Consider the following 20,474-nt stretch of genomic DNA (forward strand, 5'->3'; position numbering starts at 1 on the left):
AAAACGGACAAGCATGCTGCCACAGCCAAGTCTGCCAAGGAACGTGATGGAATCATTAGTATACTAATGGGCATATACTTTGAAAGGTTCACCTTTTCAGATTGGCTAGAAACTGTGATCCTACATTCTGAATTGTCTTTCTTAACAATCGTTGGTACAGGTTTCAGTAACCACAGTCAGGAGGGCTTTCATTGGTGCAACAAATTTTCTATTCACTAAATGCTAATAGGTAAGAGTGAAAAGTCTTTTGTGTTCTCTTTGAATGATTTATGGGAAAGGTTCCCTAAAAGACACTTTCTTTCCTAAAAGATGTTTTTCCAAGATTATCCTATTGTCTTTATACCTTAAGGCCCACTTGATGTGTCCTTGTGAGTCCACCTTCAGCTAGCTCAAAAACGGGGAATAATAATTCCAATATTATTTCCTAAAACCTAATTCTCTATAATCCTTGGCTAAACAGTTCTTCAAGACTCAGTGTTCTCACATGTAAAATGATGAGCTACACTCAGTGCAGAAAGCTTTCTGAGAGAGAGGCAAGCTCAATAGCATGAGCCTAGAAGCTTGGCCTCCTCCACGACTCCAGGACATCAAGAGCCAGTTCAAGGCACACCAGTTTTCCACGCCCTCGCCACGCCCCCCACCTCCACCCCGCCCCAGACGGCGGGAAATGCGCATGTGCACTATCAGACCCTGCCCGCTTTCCGTCGCTTCCTTTTCTGTTTCGGCCCCACCCATCATTTCCGGTTCAGCACAGGAATAGCCGGAGCAGTTCTGGGCTCTGCTTTCCTGATCCGCCCAATACTCCAACGCTCTTCCCGCTTTCTAGGTCGTTGGGGAAAGTAGGTGCGAAGAAAGTTTTCCGGTTTCAGGGTCGCGCGAATCGCAGCTTAGCCTGCTTCGCCTTGCTCGTTGCCCGCAGCCACTCTCGGCTACAGGCAACGAGCTTTCTGTCGTCATGGCCAGAGGCCGCCGCGGCCAGGCGCGTGTGAGTCCGCCTTTCGCTGCCCGAGCGTTCCCGTGGCCTCTGGGACCGCCGGTGCCCGCCTTGGCCTGAGCGTAGCCCCTTCCGAGTACGGGGGCCCCCTCGCGCTGGGCCACATGGCCTCCGAGGTGCCGTCCCAGCCGCCGTCGCCTTCGTCGTCGCCGCCCACCTCTCCCGAGCCCGAACTGGCCCAGCTGAGGCGGAAGGTGGAGAAGTTAGAACGCGAGCTGCGGAGCTGCAGGCGGCAGGTGCAAGAGATCGAGAGGCTGCTGCATCACACAGAGCGGCTGTACCAGAGCGCCGAGAGCAACAACCAGGAGCTCCGCACTCAGGTGCGCGGTCTGCCTCGAGCCCTGCGACGCATCCAGCCCGAGGCGAGGCCCTGGAAGCCTCAGACTAGCCTCCGGCTCCTGGCATGATTAAACCAAAAAAACCCAAACCGGTTGCCGTCGAATCCATTCCGATTTGTAGCGACCCTATAGGACAGAGGGGAACTGTCCTCTAGGGTTTCCAGGGAGCGGCTGGTGGATTCGAACTGCCGACCTTTGGTTAGCTAACGTTGGTTACAGAACCGCTTTATAAAGTACCTGAAATATTAAATATTTTTTTAACAGATGAGATAATGCCAGGTATTTTTGGAGCAAACGTAAGAATTCAGGTTACTTGATTTGTAAGTATTTGAGCAGCAGTTATGACTAGCGTTAAGTTGAACTTAAATATTTTAATGAATGGTATGCATTCTCAACTGTAACGTCCCATTGGCAATAGGTCCATTTGTGACATTTTATTCTGATCATTTTCGAGTTTGTTAAAGCGCTGGATATAAACTCAGAAGATGTCTGAATGATACTAAATCTCACTTTCCTATAAAATGGGGAAAATAGTACCACACAGTTGTGAAGGTTGAATTAAGTGAAACGGTTCCACAAACTCTTGAAAGCTATACAAGTGTAAAGTAGTTATTCTGGGCACTTATTATGTTGAGATTTCTAGTGGAAGTAGGGAAGACATAACTGCCTTTGTTAAAGTTATTGAGCACGTTATTTAGTTTTCAGAATATACGGTAAGGGCAAATATTTCAAATGTCATTTGTTTTTTTCCCCCCTCCCGGCTTGATGGGCATTTGCACTCTCTGGACATGTATGTTCAAGCTAGTTCCACATAAATATTAATTTCAGTTGAACTGTTGCCTGGTCCTTCTTAATTTTTGGTACATTTCCTAAAATCACATAAGTAGGCAAAACACTATAACTTTATCCAACTTTGTTATTATTTATTTCCAAAGGAGCTATGAAAATAAACTGTTTAGTTGTCCTAAGTTAATGTATCCATTGTATACAGTCATAGACATTGTAACATATAAACAGCTTTTATTTGTTTACTAACAACTAGCTCTTGAATAAAAGGAGCCCTGGTGACACAGTGGGTAAAGCGCTCAGCTGCAGCAGGTTCTCCGAGGAAGACATGGCAGTCTGCTGCCGTTAAGATTACAGCCTTGGAAGCCCTACGAGGCAGTTCTACTCTGTCCTGTAGGGTCGCTGTGAGTTGGAATCCACTCTACTGCAATGGGTTTTTCATTTTAGCTCTTGTACAAGAGCTACGAAGGACTGTGGTAGTAAAAGACAAATATAGTGAAAGTAATCATTTTTTTTTTTTAATCATGGAAGGAGGGTTGCAAAATACGACAAACTTGAAAAAAACCCTTTTATATTTCTAAATATTAAAAATACTGCTTAAAAAAAATGTTGCTCTTGTTGATGCTGACTTATAGCGACCCTATAGAGATTCTGAAAAAAACATTTTTGCTAATCTTTGAAGACCCAGCATTTTGGCTGTTGGTATTAATTAGATAGCGATCTAACATGAAAAACTGAAACGCATAGGCAGTCTTGACTTTACTGTTCTCCTAGTCAGTCTTTTCTGGTGGCGGGTGGGTGGAGTTTTGTTGTTAGCTGTAACCCAAATTCCTGAGTTGTGTTTATCTGGAGCAGTAAAAAGTTGGCTTGAGAACTGAGAATGAACTAGTAGAAAAACAGTATGTACAAGGTTCGGAGTAGAAACCTTGTGCAAATTACTTTGTCTCTTCAAGATTTTTTTTTTTTTTTTTTTACCTTTGTTTGCTGTCGAATCTACTGTGACTCATAACGACCCTATGAGTTTTCATCTGTAGAATGGGAATTAAGACAACCTGAGAGTGAGTGCCTCATATTTGGTGCCCTAGGTACCTTGCTTGCCTCAGCCTAATCCCAACCCAGGTAGATGCAGTGGATCTGGTAACTCATAAAATGCCTAGATAATCTGTCTAATCACCTTTGTTCGTTTAACCTTTACTCATCATTAAAGAAATAGTTGGCAGTTTGATTTTTGGTTAGTTTTATGTTTGTAGTAGACATTGTCTCACATTGAGGCACTGTGAGACTGAAGTGTACTTACTGACTGAGGCAGCTCCACACTGTTACTCTGGCCTATGTAGCATCCTTTCAAAGGCATTCAATACATGAGGCACGTGGAGAACAGATCTCACTTGGAAGCAGTTGCCTCGTTCCCTTCTGCTCCAGTTATTTAGTCACAAGACTCTGCTTTAAAGAAAAATGTGCATTGAAGTATTTAAATGGCATTAATATATTTAAGTGAATAGTTAATTCAAGGTGGGCACCGACTGATATTAGAAAATTTAATTCAGTATAAATGGAAATTTATGTATTTTTTGTAGTTCTTTAGGGAGAATTACTGACCTTTTAAAATATTAGTAGTCATATTATTTTTGCTACAAATAAAGGTTCCCGTTTCCAAAGTCTTACTATCTTGGTGTTTTGGTAGTGGGTATTTAGAGGTTTGGAGCCCTGGCGGCTTAGAGCTATGGCTGCTAACAAGAAGGTCAGCAGTTCAAATTCACCACCCCCTCCTTGGAAACCCTATGGGGCAGTTCTTTTCTGTTCTGTATGGTCACTGTGAGTCAGAATTGACTCAATAACAACAGGTTTGCTTTTTGGTTTTATTTAGAGGTTTAATAAGAAAAGTTTAAAAATACCTGCCTCTGTGAAAAATGTGAAAGATGATAGCATTTTTATTTTCGTGAAAAGGAAACTTGCTGCTCTTGGTAGTTCTCTAAAGGTTTTACCAAGAAAAGTTATTACTTATTGTAGCTTCAGGAGAATGGTGTATATTATTAGATTGATATATGATTTGTTTTTCCTAACACCTTATTTCAGGTGGAAGAGCTCAGTAAGATACTCCATTGTGAGAGAAATGAAGATAATAAAAAGTCTGATGTAGAAGTACAAACAGAGAACCACACTCCTTGGTCAATTTCAGGTATTCAACTTACAGTGAAGATATTCTAATATTATTAAACTCCAATCATGCTAATGTAGAGTTTTCTTTAAATTTAAAATAAAGATATAGATAAATATGACTACTATTATAATGGTGACTTCTCTCCATCTGATTTGGCATTTTCAGATAATCTGCCCTTTTGGTGGAAAAACTAGGAAATAATTGTCATTCCTGTAAATACGTAATGTTGCTCATGTGCTTTCAGGGACACATTCCGAATAATTTTTGCCTTGCAATGATGGGTGTGCCTGAGCCATTTGCTCTCATATCTGGCCCTCCTTGTGACCAGGGGCACGTTTTCTTGTTGCTATATCCCAGTTTTCATTGTGTTTAGTGCCAATGTGTTAGGCCTTTGGGGGAAAGGTGAACGCATCACTTAGGCCTCATCATTGGCATTATGTTGAGGCAAAATAACTTACTGAGTTAAATGAATATGGATCATAAGAGGTGATCTTTTCGTAGTAAGCTTTTTCTTGCTTCATTCAGGACACAGCAATAGTACTAGTATTAGATATTTCTACAATATTTATTATATTTTTTTAAAAATCAGCACGATGAGAAATCAGACAAATCAACCACTGATATTTATTTCATCGTTAGTTGATAAGATAAGCAGCAATATTAAGAGATGTGATTAGAAGATGTTAAGCGGTACTAAGTTTTTTTTTTGACAGAACATAACCTGTCTACCTATTTCCTTTTTCACTCTTGCTATAAAAAACCCAAATTTGTCTGCCCCCTTTTTTTTCTTTACCTTGACACCTGGGATCGTGAAGGTGATGTTAGAATCAAAGGATATGTATTTCTGTGGCTTTTTCTGCACCAGCAGTTTTAATCTTTTAAAATGCGTACAGTTGTGTAAATCATGATTTATTTGCAACGTGTGGCGTTTTGTGTTCAGTCTGGTGTTTCGGAATTAAGTCTTTTTTGTATATACTGTCCTAATATGATATCCTGGTGGCGTAGTGGTTAAATGCTATGGCTGCTAACCAAAGGGTCGGCAGTTCGAATCCGCCAGGCGCTCCTTGGAAACTCGGGGGGCAGTTCTACTCTGTCCTGTAGGGTCGCTATGAGTCAGAATCGACTCGACGGCACTGGGTTTGGTTTTTGTTTGATATGATATCATTCAATTTGTTATCGCTACAGATTACTATTATCAGACATACTATAAGGATGCTAGTCTTCCAGATAAAGCACCTGAACTCTCAGCTCAACAAAGTCAGGATACTGACGCGTCTGCTTTTAACTCTGAAGACCAGTCACAAATAGAAAATGATGTTTACACTGGCACTGGCGTAACAGAAGATGTTAAATATAGACAAGAAGACCTGTTTCCCTCCAATTCGCAGGTAACAAAATGTTAAATGTGTAACAATTGATTTCTAAGAACTTGTCTTTTCTTATTTTTATTATGTAGAAAAACAGAGTTTGGTTCATCGCAGCATAAAGGGTTTTAAATGTTCTTTTGTATACTTATGCAAAGAATATTACAGTTTTTGAGAAACAAAAATTGGAACTTATTCATATGTATAATTGTTTTCCTTCTCTGTTCTGTTTAAAAAGATACATGGCTGTGCATAAACTAAAACAAAGGAAATGTGTTATGTATGTTAGACATTTTGACTTTAACCAAGGAACTTCGGGCAACTGTCCAAAGACAATATTCTTACCTAAAAGTAATATACAAGAAAATAGACAAATACATTTTTTGTTGATAATATCAGTGTCCAGTGTCCACTAATTGTTTTTACTTCAGAATCTATTTTATGAATTGTTGATGTAATAGGTAAACCCATTGCCACTGAGTCAGTTCCGATTCATAGCGACCCTATAGGACAGTGGAACTGCCCGATAGGGTTCCTAGGGAGCAGCTGGTAGATTTGAACCACTGACCCCTTGGTCAGCAGCCAATCTCTTAACCACTCACTGCGCCATTGTGGTAGCTTTACATTAAAAAGAAACTTTTGTTGTAGAAAAATTTGAGCATATACAAAAGCAGACAAAATAAATAGTATAACGAACCCAAATGTACCCCTCACTTGTCAACTCATGGCTAGTTTTGTTTAATTGATACCTCTACCCATCTTACTCATTCCTATATTATTTTTAAACAAATACTAGGTATCATGTGAGCTCTAAAGGTTTTATCATGTTTATAAAAAATACAAGGACTTTTTTCTTAAACAGTACCATTTCACACCTAAAATTTTCTTTTTTTTAACAATTCCTTTATATCACATATCTTGTCACTGTTCAGACTTCTCTGAATGTTTTATAATTTTGTTACTTCAGTTTGTTTGAATCAAGATCACAGTAAAGTCCATATACTAGAGAGGTCAGTGTATGCTAGGGCTCACTTAATCTTTAGCTTTCCCCTGCTTCTCTTTTTTAATGTATTTACTTTTTCCTTTGAACATTTAATTATTGAAGAGTCTAGATCATTTGTCTTAGAGGATTTTTCAGGGTCTTTATTTTGTGAATTGTTTCTCTATGATATACATTTACGTTTGAATAATTTCATTGCTGAATTTTAATACCTTTAAAATTGGGTTAAAGTTGAATTATTAACTTCCACTAGTGAATTTTTTTAAAAGGATCAAATTGTAACTGATAGCCACAGTTTTCCATTGTAGACACTGAAATCTTATTTAAACATAGGTTTTAAGCCTATGTATTGTTTTGAACTCTACTACCTTTTAAGCTGATGTACAGAAGCTTTTGTGTCATCTCTCGTAACTATATCTTCCCCAGGAGTCAGCACCTGTATTAACGACAGAAGATACATCTTTAGAGGGTTCCTCATTAGCTGAAAGTTTGAGAGCAGCAGCAGAAGCTGCTGTATCACAGACTGGATTTACTTATGATGAAAATACTGGGTTATATTTTGACCACAGCACTGGCTTCTACTATGATTCTGTAAGTATCTTAGACTTTTTAATACTTTGTGGTTATATAGCTGGCTGCTTGAGACCAAATATAAAGTCTAAGTAGAGTAAGAAAAGCAAGAAACTGTATTTAAAAACTGAGGAATGAACAATGATGAATCCGTGAAACATCTCACATGGATAAGTCTGGAAGGCATTATGCTGAGTGAAATTAGTCGTAAAAGGACAAACATTGTATGAGACCACCGTTATAAGAACTCAAGGAAAGGTTTAAACACCAGAAAACATTCTTTGACGGTTACAAGGGTGGGGAGGGAGAGAGAGGGAAATTCACTAACTAGATAGTAGACAAGAATTATCTTAGGTGAAGGGAAGGACGATACACTATACAGGGGAAGTCAGCACAACTGGACTAAACCAAAAGCTAAGAAGTTTCTGGAACACAACCAAACACTTCAAAGGACAGAGTAGCAGGGGCAGGAGCCTGGGGATCATGGTTTTGGGGGACATCTGGGTCAGTTGGCATGACAAAGTTTATTAAGAAAATGTTCTGCATCTCACTTTGGTGAGTGGTGTCTGGGGTCTTAAAAGCTTGCGAGATGCGTCAATTGGTCCCAGTGCACCTGGAGCAAAGGAGAATGAAGAACAAGCCCAAGAGACAAAAGAGCCGCGTAAGCTAGAGACTCCATCAGCCTGAGGCCAGAGGAACTAGATGGTGCCCAGCTACCACCAGTGACCACCCTGACAAGGAACACAACAGAGTCCCTTACGGAGCAGGAGAAAAGTAGGGTGCAGAACTCAAATTCTAGTAAAAAGCCCAGACTTAATGGTCTGACTGAGACTAGAGGGACCCTGAAGACATGGCCCCCGGACTCTCTTTTAACTGAGGACTAAAGCCATTCCCAAAGCCAACTCTTCAGACGAAGGTTAGACTGGTCTATAAAACATAAAATAATACAAATTAAGAGTGTGCTTCTCAGTTCAGGTAGATACATGAGACTACGTGGGCAGCTCCTGTCCGGAAGCAGGATGAGAAGGCAGAAAGGGATAGGAGGTGGTTGAATGTACGTGGGAAGGCTGGTGTGGAAAAGGGGAGTGGCTGTCACATTATAGGAATTGCAGCTAGGGTCGCATAACAATATGTGTATAAATTTTTGCACGAGAAATTAACTTGAGCTGTAAACTTTCACCTAAAGCACACACACACACAAAAAAAAAAAAAAAACAGAAAAGAGTTATAAAATAGCTTTTAATGCTATACTTTTAAGTTTTTAATTAAATTAGGTGTTAATTGTGATTTTTAAAGTTTATTATTTTAGAGTGGTCTAATAACTTTTCAGAGCTCTGGTGGCTGCAGTGGTCCATCACTTGGCTGCTTACTGAAGGGTTGGCAGTTCGAACCCAACAGCCACTCCACGGGAGAAAGATGTGTCAGTCTGCTTTTGAAAACATACCCTTTGTGTGGCTGTCTAGGAGATCCTCTGGGGCAATTCTCTGTCCTATAGGGTCTCTATGAGTCAGAATCAAATTTACAGCAATGGGTTTTCTGGTTTGGAATTACTTTTCATATACAAAGTAATGGTAAAATGTTAGCACTTTTATCAGTAAGGGCATATATCTAACTTCATTCTTGTAAAAATAGTGAAAGATTTAAAAACCTAAACTGAAATTTTTTATAGACTTTGTAGGAAGTGAGATTTTTAATTGTAGGCTTGGTAGAGATTTTTAAAAATTTATTTAAAAAATTGTCTTATGAATGCATTTGATGCCACAGAGGGAGTCTTTTTCTTGAATTCTCAGTACCATGTTTATTATTAGTCAGTGTTTTATATTCTGTGGCTTTAAGCATTTCTTTTTTTAATCAGCCTTTTAGCAGTGAGAACTAGTGGTTTAGTATAGATTTAGAAATGTAATTGACCTCTGACTGGGACAGATTCAGAAAATAAAGTTCTTGGTTTATAATACAGTATTATGACTGTTAAAGTATAACATTTATTTGGGTTTCATTGAAGATTTGATGATGATGATGGAACTCACATACACACATACCTCAGCCTAAAGAGTATAGGAAGGTAATCTGGCCCTCGGGAGAATTACAGCACATAGTGATCAGAAGTGGAGTAGATATTCACTATTCCAGCTACTGGAAATATTGCTGATTAATCTAGAGGACATAATGATTATACTAAGTATTTTAGTTAAGATGTGGAATTTCTTTAGCTTGTTGGTCTTCAGTTGGTAGTCTGATGGTTATGTGTCAACTTGATTAGGCTATGATTCTCAGTGGTTTGGCAGATACTGTGTAATCATCCTCAATTTTGTAACCTGATATGATCAGCCAGTCAGTTGAAAGGGGAGTTTCCTTGGGGGTATGGCCTGCATCCAGTACATGCGGATGTTTGGCAGAGCTTGCCCTCTCTTGGTCCTGCGTCCAACTTGCCATCCTCTGACCTCCGGTTCTTGGGACGTGAGCCTGCCATCTGACCTGCAGATTTTGGGATTCACCAGCTCCCACAGGCCCATGAGCCAGCAGTGTGCCGTCTGACCTGCTGATTTTGGGTTCGTCAGCCCTTGGCAACCACGTGAGTCAGGAGAAACCTCCACCCTGATATCTGCCCCCACAGATTTGGGACTTGCCAGCCACCACAACTGAGCAAGCCATTTCCTTGAAATAAATTTCTCTCGGGATATATATTTACATATATACACTTCATCAGTTTTGCTACTCTAGAGAACCCAGTGAAAGACAGTTGGTACTGAGGGTGGTTCTAGAGGAACAAAACTATAAGGATGAGTTTTCCAAATTGGTTCTCAAGTCTGGCTAATCTGAAAGGCAGTGATGACTCTATCTCCAGTAGTAAAGAGGGCACTGCTGATCCATGGCGTGAGGTGGCAATAGAAATATACAAATTATCACCAGTGGATCAGGTATTTGTGAGAGACAAGGCTCCGAGCAATTGCATATTTGATATTTTTTGTACAATTTTGTCAGAATGAGAAGCATAAGGAAGCTCACTGGTTAGTCCTGCTTTCGCTAGACAAAGTGGTGAAAGAAGGGAATGAGCTCAAAGCTTCAGAATCACAGCTTAAGCACTACATACAAGACCTGAAAGTTGCCACTTGTGCCGTCAGCTATAGCCTTATTTCTTGTAGTAACAGACGATATTCCTGAAAACTCAAACCAGAGCCTTAATTGTAGGAGTGGCTGAATTACAACGCCAGTTAAATTCCTAACCTCGAATGGCTTCTGAAGTTAAAGTGAGACTATTGATTGAGAGGAAACCCTGGTGGTGTAGTGGTTAAGTGCTACGGCTACTAACCAAAGGGTCGGCAGTTCCAGTCCACCAGGCGCTCCTTGGAAACTCTCTGGGGCAGTTCTGCTCTGTCCTATAGGGTGGCTATGAGTCGGAATCGATTTGACGGCACTGGGTTTGGTTTTTTTGGTTTGGTATTGATTGAGAAGGAATGGGATCCTGAAACTTGGGATGGGGGCAGGTGGGCAGATAATCAGGAAGATGAGGACATCGAGCTCCTAAATTCCATTGAATCGCTATTGCCAAGAACCAGCCCTGTTACTCCTATCTGAAGAGAGTACTCCATCTTCGTTTGCTAACCCACCCTTCCCAGTAAAGTATATCCCAGTAAAAATATCCCTTTCACCCTCTTCTGATGAGCTTAATCCTGCTGTGCGTGAAGAGTTTTTGTCTGAGATATCGCTTGAGGCAGATGCCTTGCAAGATATTGCTAAATGTCCTCAGGATCCATCCCCACCACCCGTTTTTACTTCTAGACCTATAACTAGACTTAAGTCCCAGCGAGCCCCAAGAGGTGAAGTATAAAGTATGCTCCAGGACGAGGTACACTTCACTCCCAAACAACTGCTTGATTTTTCTAATACATGCAAACAGAAGCCTGGGAAATACGTGTGGGAATGGTATTAAGGGTGTGGGATAATGATGCAAGGAATATAAAGTTGAATCACTTTGAATTTTTTGATACAGGCCCAGTAAGTACAGATTCTTCTTGCAGTGTTTCAGCTTGAGATGTTGAAAAGGACTTAATAGTTTATTTGGTTGGATTGCTGAAGCGTGAATTAAGCAGTGGCCTACATTAAATCAAGTTGAAATGCCAGACCTGCCTTGGTATACTGTACAAGAAGTTATCCAAAGTCTTAGGGAAATTGGCATTTTAGAGTGGATTTATCAGGTTAGACGCACAGACCCACCCATGGACACATCTTTTACCACAATGGTGAGGAACAAATTTGTGAAGAGAGCCTTAGCATCCTTGAAGACTGCTGTGATGGCTATTTTATGTGTCAGGTTTGACAGTGGGAACTTTTCCTAACTGAATTAAGACACCTAACTACAATGGGGCCAGTTGGACCCCACGGTGTTAGGGGACAAGTGGCAGCACTTAATCAACAAAGACAACATGGATGTGGTTGTTGTAATGGACAGCAGAGTCAAAGCAGTAATCGGAATAGTCTTGACTTATATGGACTGGTGACATTGGCTACTTAGTCATGGTGTCCCTAGGAGTGAAATAGAGAGGGAATCTACTAAATATTTACTTGATTTGTATGAGCAAAAGAATTCTAGGTCAAGTGAACAGTAGTTTAAATTGAGTTGTGCCTCAATCAGTTCCCAGACTTGAATGAGTTTACAGATCCACAATCCCTTGAATGAAGAGGAGGCTGGGCCCCCTTGAGGAAGGACCCCCACTGTGCTGCCAAAATTTTATACTGTTAATTTTTTCTCCCAGCCTTCCCCAAAGGGATCTATAGCCTTTTAGAAGAGTGACTGTTCATTGGGGAAAAGGAAATAATCAAACTTTTCAGGGATTACTGGACACTGGCTGTGAACTGACACCAATTCCAGGAGACCCAAAGTGTCACTGTGGCCCACCAGTCAAAGTAGGGTTGTATGGAAGTCAGGTTCTTAATGGAGTCTTAGCTTAGGTCCATCTCACAGTGGGTCCTTGAACCATCCTGTAGTGATTTCCCCAGTTCTGGAATGCATAATTGGAATAGACATACCAACTGGCAGAATCCTCACGTTGGATCCTTGACATGTGAAGTAAAGGTTATTATCGTAGGAAAAGCCAAGTGGAAGCCATTAGAACTGTCCCTACCTAGGAAAATAGTAAACCAAAAGCAATACTGCATTCCTGGAGGGATTGCGAAGATGATTGCTACCATCAAGGACTTGAAGGATGCAGGGGTGGTGATTTCTACCACATCCCCATTAAGCTCACCTATTTGGTCCATATAAAAAAACAGATGGGTCTTGGAGAATGACAACAGATTATTATAAAATTGAACAGGTGGTGACTCCAACTGCAGCTGCTGTTCCAGATGTGGTTTCATTGCTTGAGCAAATTAACACATCTCCTGGTACCTGGTATGCAGCTATTGAGCTGGCCAGTGGCTTTTTCTCAATTCTGGTTTTGAAGGAACACTAGAAGCAGTTTGTCTTCAGCTGGCAAGGCCAGCAATACACCGTCCTGTTCTGCCTCAGACATAGAACAACTCTCCAGCCCATAATTTAGTCTGTGGGGACTTTGATCACCTTTCCTTCCACTAGACATCACACTGGCCCATTGCATTGATGACATTATGTTGATTAAACCTATTAAGGAATCAGTATCAATGACTCCAGACCTATTGGTAGGACATTTGCATGCTAGATGGAAAATTAATGACTTGTTGGTAAGACATTTGCATGTTAGATGGATGGGAAATTAATCAGACAAAATTTCAGGTGCCTTCCACCTCAGTAAAATTTCTAGGGGTCCAGTGGTGGAGGGCATGTTGAGACAGTCCTTCTAAAGTGAGGAATAAGTTGTTACATCTGACCCCTTCTACAATTAAAAAGGTGGCACAATGCCTGGTGGGTCTCTTTGGATTTTGGAAGCAACATATCCCTCATTTGGTGTGCTACTCTGGCATATTTATCAAGAAAATGGAAAAGCTGCTAGTTTTGAGTGGGGCCCAGAACAAGAGAAGGTTCTGCAACAGATTCAGGCTGCTGTGCAAACTGCTCTCTACTTGGGCCATATGATCCGGCTGATCCAGTTGTGTGTGAACTGTGAATGGCAGGTAGAGATGCTGTTCGGAGTCTTTGGCAGGCCCCAGTTGGTGAATCACAGCACAGACCCTTAGGATTTTGGAGCAGAGCCCTGCCGTCTGCAGATAATTACTACTCTCCTTTTGAGAAACAGCTTTTGGCTTGTTACTGGGCCTTAGTAGAGACTGAACACTTAACCAGAGGCCACCAAGCCATTATGCGGCCTGAGTTGCCCATCATGAACTGGGTGTTGTCTGACCGACAGTGATAAAGTCAGACATGCAAAACAGTATTCCATTATTAAATGGAATTGATATATATGAGATTAGGCTCAAGCAGGACCTGAAGGCACGAATAAGTTAAATGAGGAAGTGGCCCAAATACCCATGGTCCCCATTCCTGTTACATTACTTTCCTTTACCTAGACTGCACCGATGGCCTCATGGGGAGTTCTTTATGATCAGTTGACTGAGAAAGAGAAAACTCAGTGCCTGGTTTACAGATGGTTCTGCTCAATCCGCAGGCACCACTGGGAAGTGGACAGTGGCAGCACTGCAGCCCCTTTCTGGGACCTCCCTGAAGGACAGTTGTGAAGGGGAATCCTCCTAATGGGCAGAACTTAAAGGAGTGTTCAATTTGCTTGGAGTGAGATGTGGCCATATGTGAGATTGTATACTGATTAATAGGCTGTGGCCAGTGTTTTAGCTTGATGGTCAGGGTCTTGGAGGGAACATGATTGGAAAATTGGTGACAAGAAGGTATGGGGAGGAGGTATAATGGATAGACTTCTGAATAGGTCTAAGAAGTGAAGGTGTCTATGTTGCATGTGAATGCTTGTCAAACCGTGACCTCGGCATAGGAGGGTTTTAACTATCAAGTGGATAGGATGATGTGCTCTGTGGACACCAGTCAGGCCCTTTCCCTAGCAACTCCTGTTTATTGCCCAGTGGGCTCAGGGACAAAGTGGCCATTGTGGCAGTGATGGAGGTTATTCATGGGTTCAGTAATATGGACTTCCAGTCACCAAGGCTGACTTGGCTACAGCCACTGCTCAGTGCCCAGTATACAAACAGTAGAGATCAACGCTGTGTCTCCGATATGGCACCATTCCTAGGAACAGTCAGCCAGCAACCTGGTAACTGGTTGCTTGCATTGGACCACTTCCATTATGTAAAGAGGCAGCCTTTTGTTCTTACTGAATAGACACGTACCCTGGATATGGATTTGCCTTCCCTGCACACCCTGCTTCTGCCAAAACTACCATTCCTGTCAGGTATCTTAACAGAATGCCTTATCCACTGTGATGGTATCCCACATATTATCACTTTGGATCAAGGGATTCACTTACAGCAAATCAAGTGTGGCCGTGGGCTCATGCTCATGGAATTCAGTGGTCTTAGCATGTTCCCCATCATCCTGAAGCAGCTGGCTGGATAGAATGATGGAATGGCCTTCTGTAGACACCATTACAGGGCCAGCTAGGTGGCAGTACCTTGCAAGAACGGGGCAGTGTTCTTCAGGAGGCTGTATATGCTCTAAACCAGCATTCAGTGTATGTTGCTGTTTTCTCCTATAGCCAGGATTCATGGGTCCAGGAATCAAGGGGTGAAAATGGGAGTAGCACCACTTACCATTACCCACTTGCAAAATTTTTGCTTCCTGTTCTGTGACCGTGTCTAGAGGTCTTAGTTCCAAAGGGAGGGATGCTCCCACCAGGAGACACAACTGTGATTTCATTGAACTGGAAGTTAAGAATGCCACCGGGCCACTTTGGGCATCTCATGCCTGTGGATCAGTAGGCAAAGAAGGGAGTTTACCGTATTGAGTGGTGTGATTGATCCTAATTACCTGATTACCAAGGGGAAACTGGATCAAATTGATCCTGATTACCAAGGGGAAATCGGATTTATATTACATGGAGGTAAGAAGAATGTGTCTGGAATACAGGAGGTCCCTTAAAATGTCTCAGTGTTGCTGTGTTCTGTGATGAAAGTCAGTGGAAAAGTGCAGCAACCCAATTCCAGCACGACTCTCATGCACAGCTTCTGCGTTTGTTTGTTGTCCATGCCCTCCTCCTGTGAGACACCATTACAGACGCTGCCATGCCCGTCCTCTTCCACATATTGCTGTAAAATTTAGCATGGCATGTTTACGAAAATACCTCATGAGTGAGGGCGTGGCCACAAATGCAGAAGACATGCATTATTTTCATAAAACACTGTACTAATGGCCAGACCCTTCAGGAATGAAGGTTTGGGTCATACCACCAGGCAGGGAACCACGACTAGCTGAGGTGCTTGCTGAGGCCAAAGGGAATATGGAATGGGTAGTGAAAGAAGGTAGTTCTAAATACCAGTTATGACCACGTGACCAGTTGCTGAATGAGGACTGTAGTTGTTTTTAGTATTTTTTCCTTGTTCTTTTGTTGTGTGTGTGTGTGTGTGCTTGCACGCATGAGTGTATATGTATGTAAACATATATAGAAGTATCTTTGTTGTCTTCCTTCAAGTAGTTCATTGCTTATTGTATGAAGTAGTTCATTGCTTATTGTAAATATAAGATGTAAACAGGACTAGTGCATTTTCAGCTGTACACGTTAGTTGTATCACTTTAGGTACAAGTATGACTTTATAATTTTCTTTAGAGGTTATATGTGGTTTAAGGAGACGTATACAGCTGCCAAGTTGACACGGGGTGGACTGTGATAGTTAAGATTATATGTCAACTTGACTAGGCCATGATTATCAGTGGTTTGGCAGATATTATGTAATCATTCTCCATTTTGTGATTTGATATGCACAGCCAGTCGCATGAAAGAGGAGTTTCCTTGGGAGTATGGCCTGCATCCAGTATGTTTGGATGTTCTGGCAAAGCTCACCCTCTCTCGATCTTGGATCTGTTTCACCATCGTCTGACCTCTGGTTCCTGGGACGTGAGCCCATCTGACCTGCAAATTTTGGGATTTACCAGTTCCTGCAGCCCCATGAGCCTGCAACCTACTGTGTGACCTACCGATTTTGGCTTCATTAGCCCCTGCAACCATTTGAGTCAGGAGGGACCTATAGCCTGAGGCCTGACCCACAAATTTGGGACTTGGCTAGCCTCCACAACTATGCAAGCCATTTCCTTGAAGTAAATCTCTCTCTTTTTCTGTTGTGTGTACACACGCACACACACATCACTGGTTTTGTTCTTCTAGAGAACCCAGCCTCGTAGACAGACTTTGTAAATCCTTTTCAAAGAGAGAGTTTTTCCTTTGTAGGAGTATGCTAATTTAGAATGTTAATTAATACTCAGAAAAATAATGTTTAAACTCTTATCACCAAGGTGAGTAGCTATTTGTTGGTTTCTAGCAAAATATAGAATTTTAAAGTACATGGCATTAGTCTCTGTCATTCTTCTACCTTGCTTTCTGTATCTTTTCTCCTGACCTGTAAATTGTTAGTACTTTCTGAAGGTTATATTCTTAGTGAATTAGGGATTTCATTTTTTTGCCATTTTTTATTGGGCTAATTTTCATTAAATAAAAATTCATAATTGTGAAAACGTCTATGTCCTGACAGACTTAACACATTAAAAAGGATTGAGTTATAAAAGTTTCATTATTACTAGAAATAAAGGTGAGAGCTTCCATTCGGTTTCTTAGTTAAGGAAAAGCTAATGAGAATTTTAAATATTTTTGCCGGAGATCTACAAAATGCGTGCTTTAAAGGTAATAAACTACAGTAGTATTAACAGATAAATAAGTTATTGTTTTTCAGGGAGCTGTAGTTGCTCAGTATCAGTAGATTATAAGATGTTTCCAGGTCTGGCCTGCATGGATTTATGATTTAAATAAAATACAGGGTGTTCAACTAAATCTTGGTTATGGGGTACTGGCCATTGTCTAATAAATGCAAGTGATTACATAATTTTACCTTTGTAGTTTTTAGTTTGTAATTTGCCAAAATTCATATTTGCATGGCTGCTTTAGTCATAAGTCTTATTTAGTTATTTTACTATAGAATTGGTGAAGACAACTGTTTATTGATTTCTTTATATAGAATGCTATATTATGATATTTATGAGTTTAGTTTTATTTTCAAATTTTTCTTTAGTGACTTAGTAATGAACATGAAGGCAAATTCTTGTTTTATGACATTGAGAAGGTGGGTTTGAGGTTTATACTACCAAACCATTATTCTGTAATCATTAAAGATAATGAATCTAGGATTGCTTTTATATGGCCAACTTTTTTTGAGGCATGCCTTAGGTTTCCTACCTTCAAAAAGGTTTCCAGTTACCCATTTCTGTTAGTTATTAAGTTGAACAATATGAAATTGCTGTTCTATAAGGAAGAAATGTTCAAACACTGGCATTTTCATATGAGTCGATTTAATACTTATTCATTTTTCACACTAAGAAAATTAGAGCAGATTGTTGTTATTGTTGTTAGGAGCCATCGAGTCAGTTTGGACTCATAGTGATAGTGACCCTGTGTACAACAGAACGAAACTCTGCCCAGTCCTGCGCCATCTTCACAGTTGTTGTATTTGAGCCCATTGTTGAAGCCTCTGTGTCAGCCCATCTTGTTCAGGGTCTTTCTCTTTTTCACTGACCCTCTGCTTAACCAAGTATATTACGGAAAATTCCAAGCATTTTTCATTCTATTATTTTCAATTCATTATGTACAGAAAATACGGTAGTTCCTGAAAGAAATAGAAACATTTTCTGCATTTGAATGTATTTGGCATTTCTGTTAAGTTTTTTTCTATTAATTTTGTTTCGTTTTACATAAATAGAACTTACTGTTCTCTTGATTTTGAAAGGAAAATCAACTATATTATGATCCCTCCACTGGAATTTATTACTACTGTGATGTAGAAAGTGGTCGATATCAATTTCATTCTCGAGTAGATTTGCAAACTTATCAGACTTGTAGCATAAAACAAAGTAAAGATAAAAAACTGAAGAAGAAAAGAAAGGATCCAGATTCTGCAACAAGTGAAGAAAAGGTAATGTCTTCATAATTTCTTTTTCAGGTACATAATTGTGATAGCATGATAAGCCAAAAGTTTTGATGAAACAAAATCATTTGGTAAATCTGTATTTCAGACATGTCCATTAAGATAACAATGTATTATCTATTAATCAAAGAGACTGCAGATGGGACAAACATGAACTTTTTCACAAATTATCACTCCCTAGAACTAGAAGGCATTTCTTAAAATTTGAAAGAGGTAGTTCTAGGGCAGATAAAATACTATTGTATAATTTGGAAGAAAAACATTAAGACCCTTGATTGGTAAGTTGAAATCAGTGCACAAGTCACAATAAAAGAAAAGCAATTTGTAAGTAGACTTAGAGAAAGGTTCAACTTTCTTAGTCATGATGAGCCTTTTCTTAATTATTCAAAACCTCTTGCTGTCGGGTCGACTCCAACTTGTGGCAATCGCATGTGTGTCAGAGCAAAACTGTGCCCCACAGGGTTTTCAATGGCTGATTTGTAGGAAGAGATCCCCAGGTCTTTCCTCCGAGGCCCTGCCGGATAGACTCACACTTCTAGCCTTTGAATTAGCAGCCGACCAAGTTAACCGTTTGCACCACCCAGGTACTCCCCTTACCTAATAGCAAACTTTAAAAAAATAAAAAAACATTGCTGGCAAGTAAGAGTGAGATACATATTGGTAGAGTCATTTTGGAAAACAGATTAGCTGTATGTATCAATAACCATAAAAAGTGTTCATATTTTTCAATTAGAAAATCTTGTTTCTAGCAATTTAATTTTTTAAAAAAACAAAAAAAGGTACCTTTGCATAGTGATATAGCAGTATTGATGAGAACAGAAAAAAATTAAGAATTTAAATTGCTAGCAAGATATTGGTTAAGATAGTTGTTGTTAGGTGCCGTGGAGTTGGTTCTGACTCAGAACGACCCTGTGTACAACAGAGCGAAACACTGCCCAGTCCTGTGCCATCTTCACAGTCATTGTTACGCTTGAGCCCATTGTTGTAGCCACTGTGTCAGTCTTCCTTTTCTGTGACCTATTTTACCCAGCATGATGTCCTTCTGCAGGGACTGGTGCCTCCTGATAACGTATCCAAAGCGTGTGAGACAAAGTCTCACCATCCCTGCTTCTAATGAGCATTCTGACTGTACTTCTTTCAGACAGATTTGCTTGCTGTTTTGGCAGTTCATGGTATGTTCAGTAGTCTTCACCAATACCATAATTCAAAGGCATCAGTTCTTCTTCAGTCTTCCTTATTGTCCAGCTTTTACATGCATGTGGGGTGATTGCAAACACTATGGCTTGCTCATGAGGCCTGTGCAGGCATTGGAACAGAACAAGGGGATACTGCATGGATTAGCCAGGAAAAGTGCATCAGGAATGTATTAAATCTGTATGTTGAGGAAGTGATCTGAGAAGCTGGACTATGTGAAAAACGTAGCATCAGAATTGGAGTAAGACTCATTAAACAGCCTGGGACATGCACATGACACAATCTTGCTTGCTGAAAGTGAAGAGGGCTTGAAGCACTTAGTGATGAAGATCAAAGACCACAGCCTTCAATTTGGATTATGCCTCAATATGAGATAAAAATCCTCACAACTAGACCAGTAAGCAACATAGTGATAGACATGAGAAAATATTGAAGTTGTAAAGGATTTTGTCTTGACTGAAAGTAGCAGTCAAGAAATTAAATGATATGTTGCATTGGGCAAATCTGGTTGCAAAAGACCTCTTTAAAATGTTAAAAAGCAAAAATGTCACTTTAAGGACATTGCGAGGATGGCAGTGGATCTGGTAGCACCTCGTTCTGTTACACACAGGGTCGCTGTGAGTCAGAACTGATTTGACAACAGCTAACAACAACAACATAATTAAAAAAAGGATTGTGGAGGCTTTAAAAATGATAGTTGTAAAGACAGGAAAAATTTTTTAAATACGATGTCAGCTTAAAGTAGTAAAGTATAAAAAAAAAAGTGCTCTATTTCAGCTCCCTAAGCAAGTAAGTACGGTGGTATATAGGCAACTTTGATCCTTTACTCTTGAATTTTTATCTCATTTTATTCCTCTTTTTTATCAAAGAAAAATTATTTAAAATGTATAGTTCCGAAGTTTCCATCTGGAATTAGTATTTTCCTGAATTTTTTTCCCGTTCTTTATTTGTTTTTTTGTTTGTCTTATTTTCCCTGACAGTATTTATATAGAATAGTGTGGCT

The 20,474-nt window shown here is 40.2% G+C and overlaps 1 protein-coding gene across 2 annotated transcripts in view; it reads left to right on the forward strand.

Annotated features, from left to right (window-relative positions):
- Positions 1 to 731: 731 nt before the first annotated feature.
- Positions 732 to 20,474, forward strand: part of AGGF1 (angiogenic factor with G-patch and FHA domains 1) — a 45,687-nt gene continuing 25,944 nt past the window's right edge. For both annotated transcript variants that reach the window (XM_064273387.1, XM_064273391.1), the window contains exons 1-5: positions 732 to 1,314; positions 4,195 to 4,297; positions 5,465 to 5,667; positions 7,070 to 7,234; positions 18,080 to 18,265. In XM_064273387.1, coding sequence (XP_064129457.1) covers positions 1,099 to 1,314; positions 4,195 to 4,297; positions 5,465 to 5,667; positions 7,070 to 7,234; positions 18,080 to 18,265 — 873 coding nt within the window. In that variant the 5' untranslated portion in view covers positions 732 to 1,098. The remainder of the gene's footprint in view (positions 1,315 to 4,194; positions 4,298 to 5,464; positions 5,668 to 7,069; positions 7,235 to 18,079; positions 18,266 to 20,474) is intronic.

This window comes from Loxodonta africana, chromosome 2 (genome assembly GCF_030014295.1).
Source record: "Loxodonta africana isolate mLoxAfr1 chromosome 2, mLoxAfr1.hap2, whole genome shotgun sequence".
Classification (NCBI taxonomy): domain Eukaryota; kingdom Metazoa; phylum Chordata; class Mammalia; order Proboscidea; family Elephantidae; genus Loxodonta; species Loxodonta africana.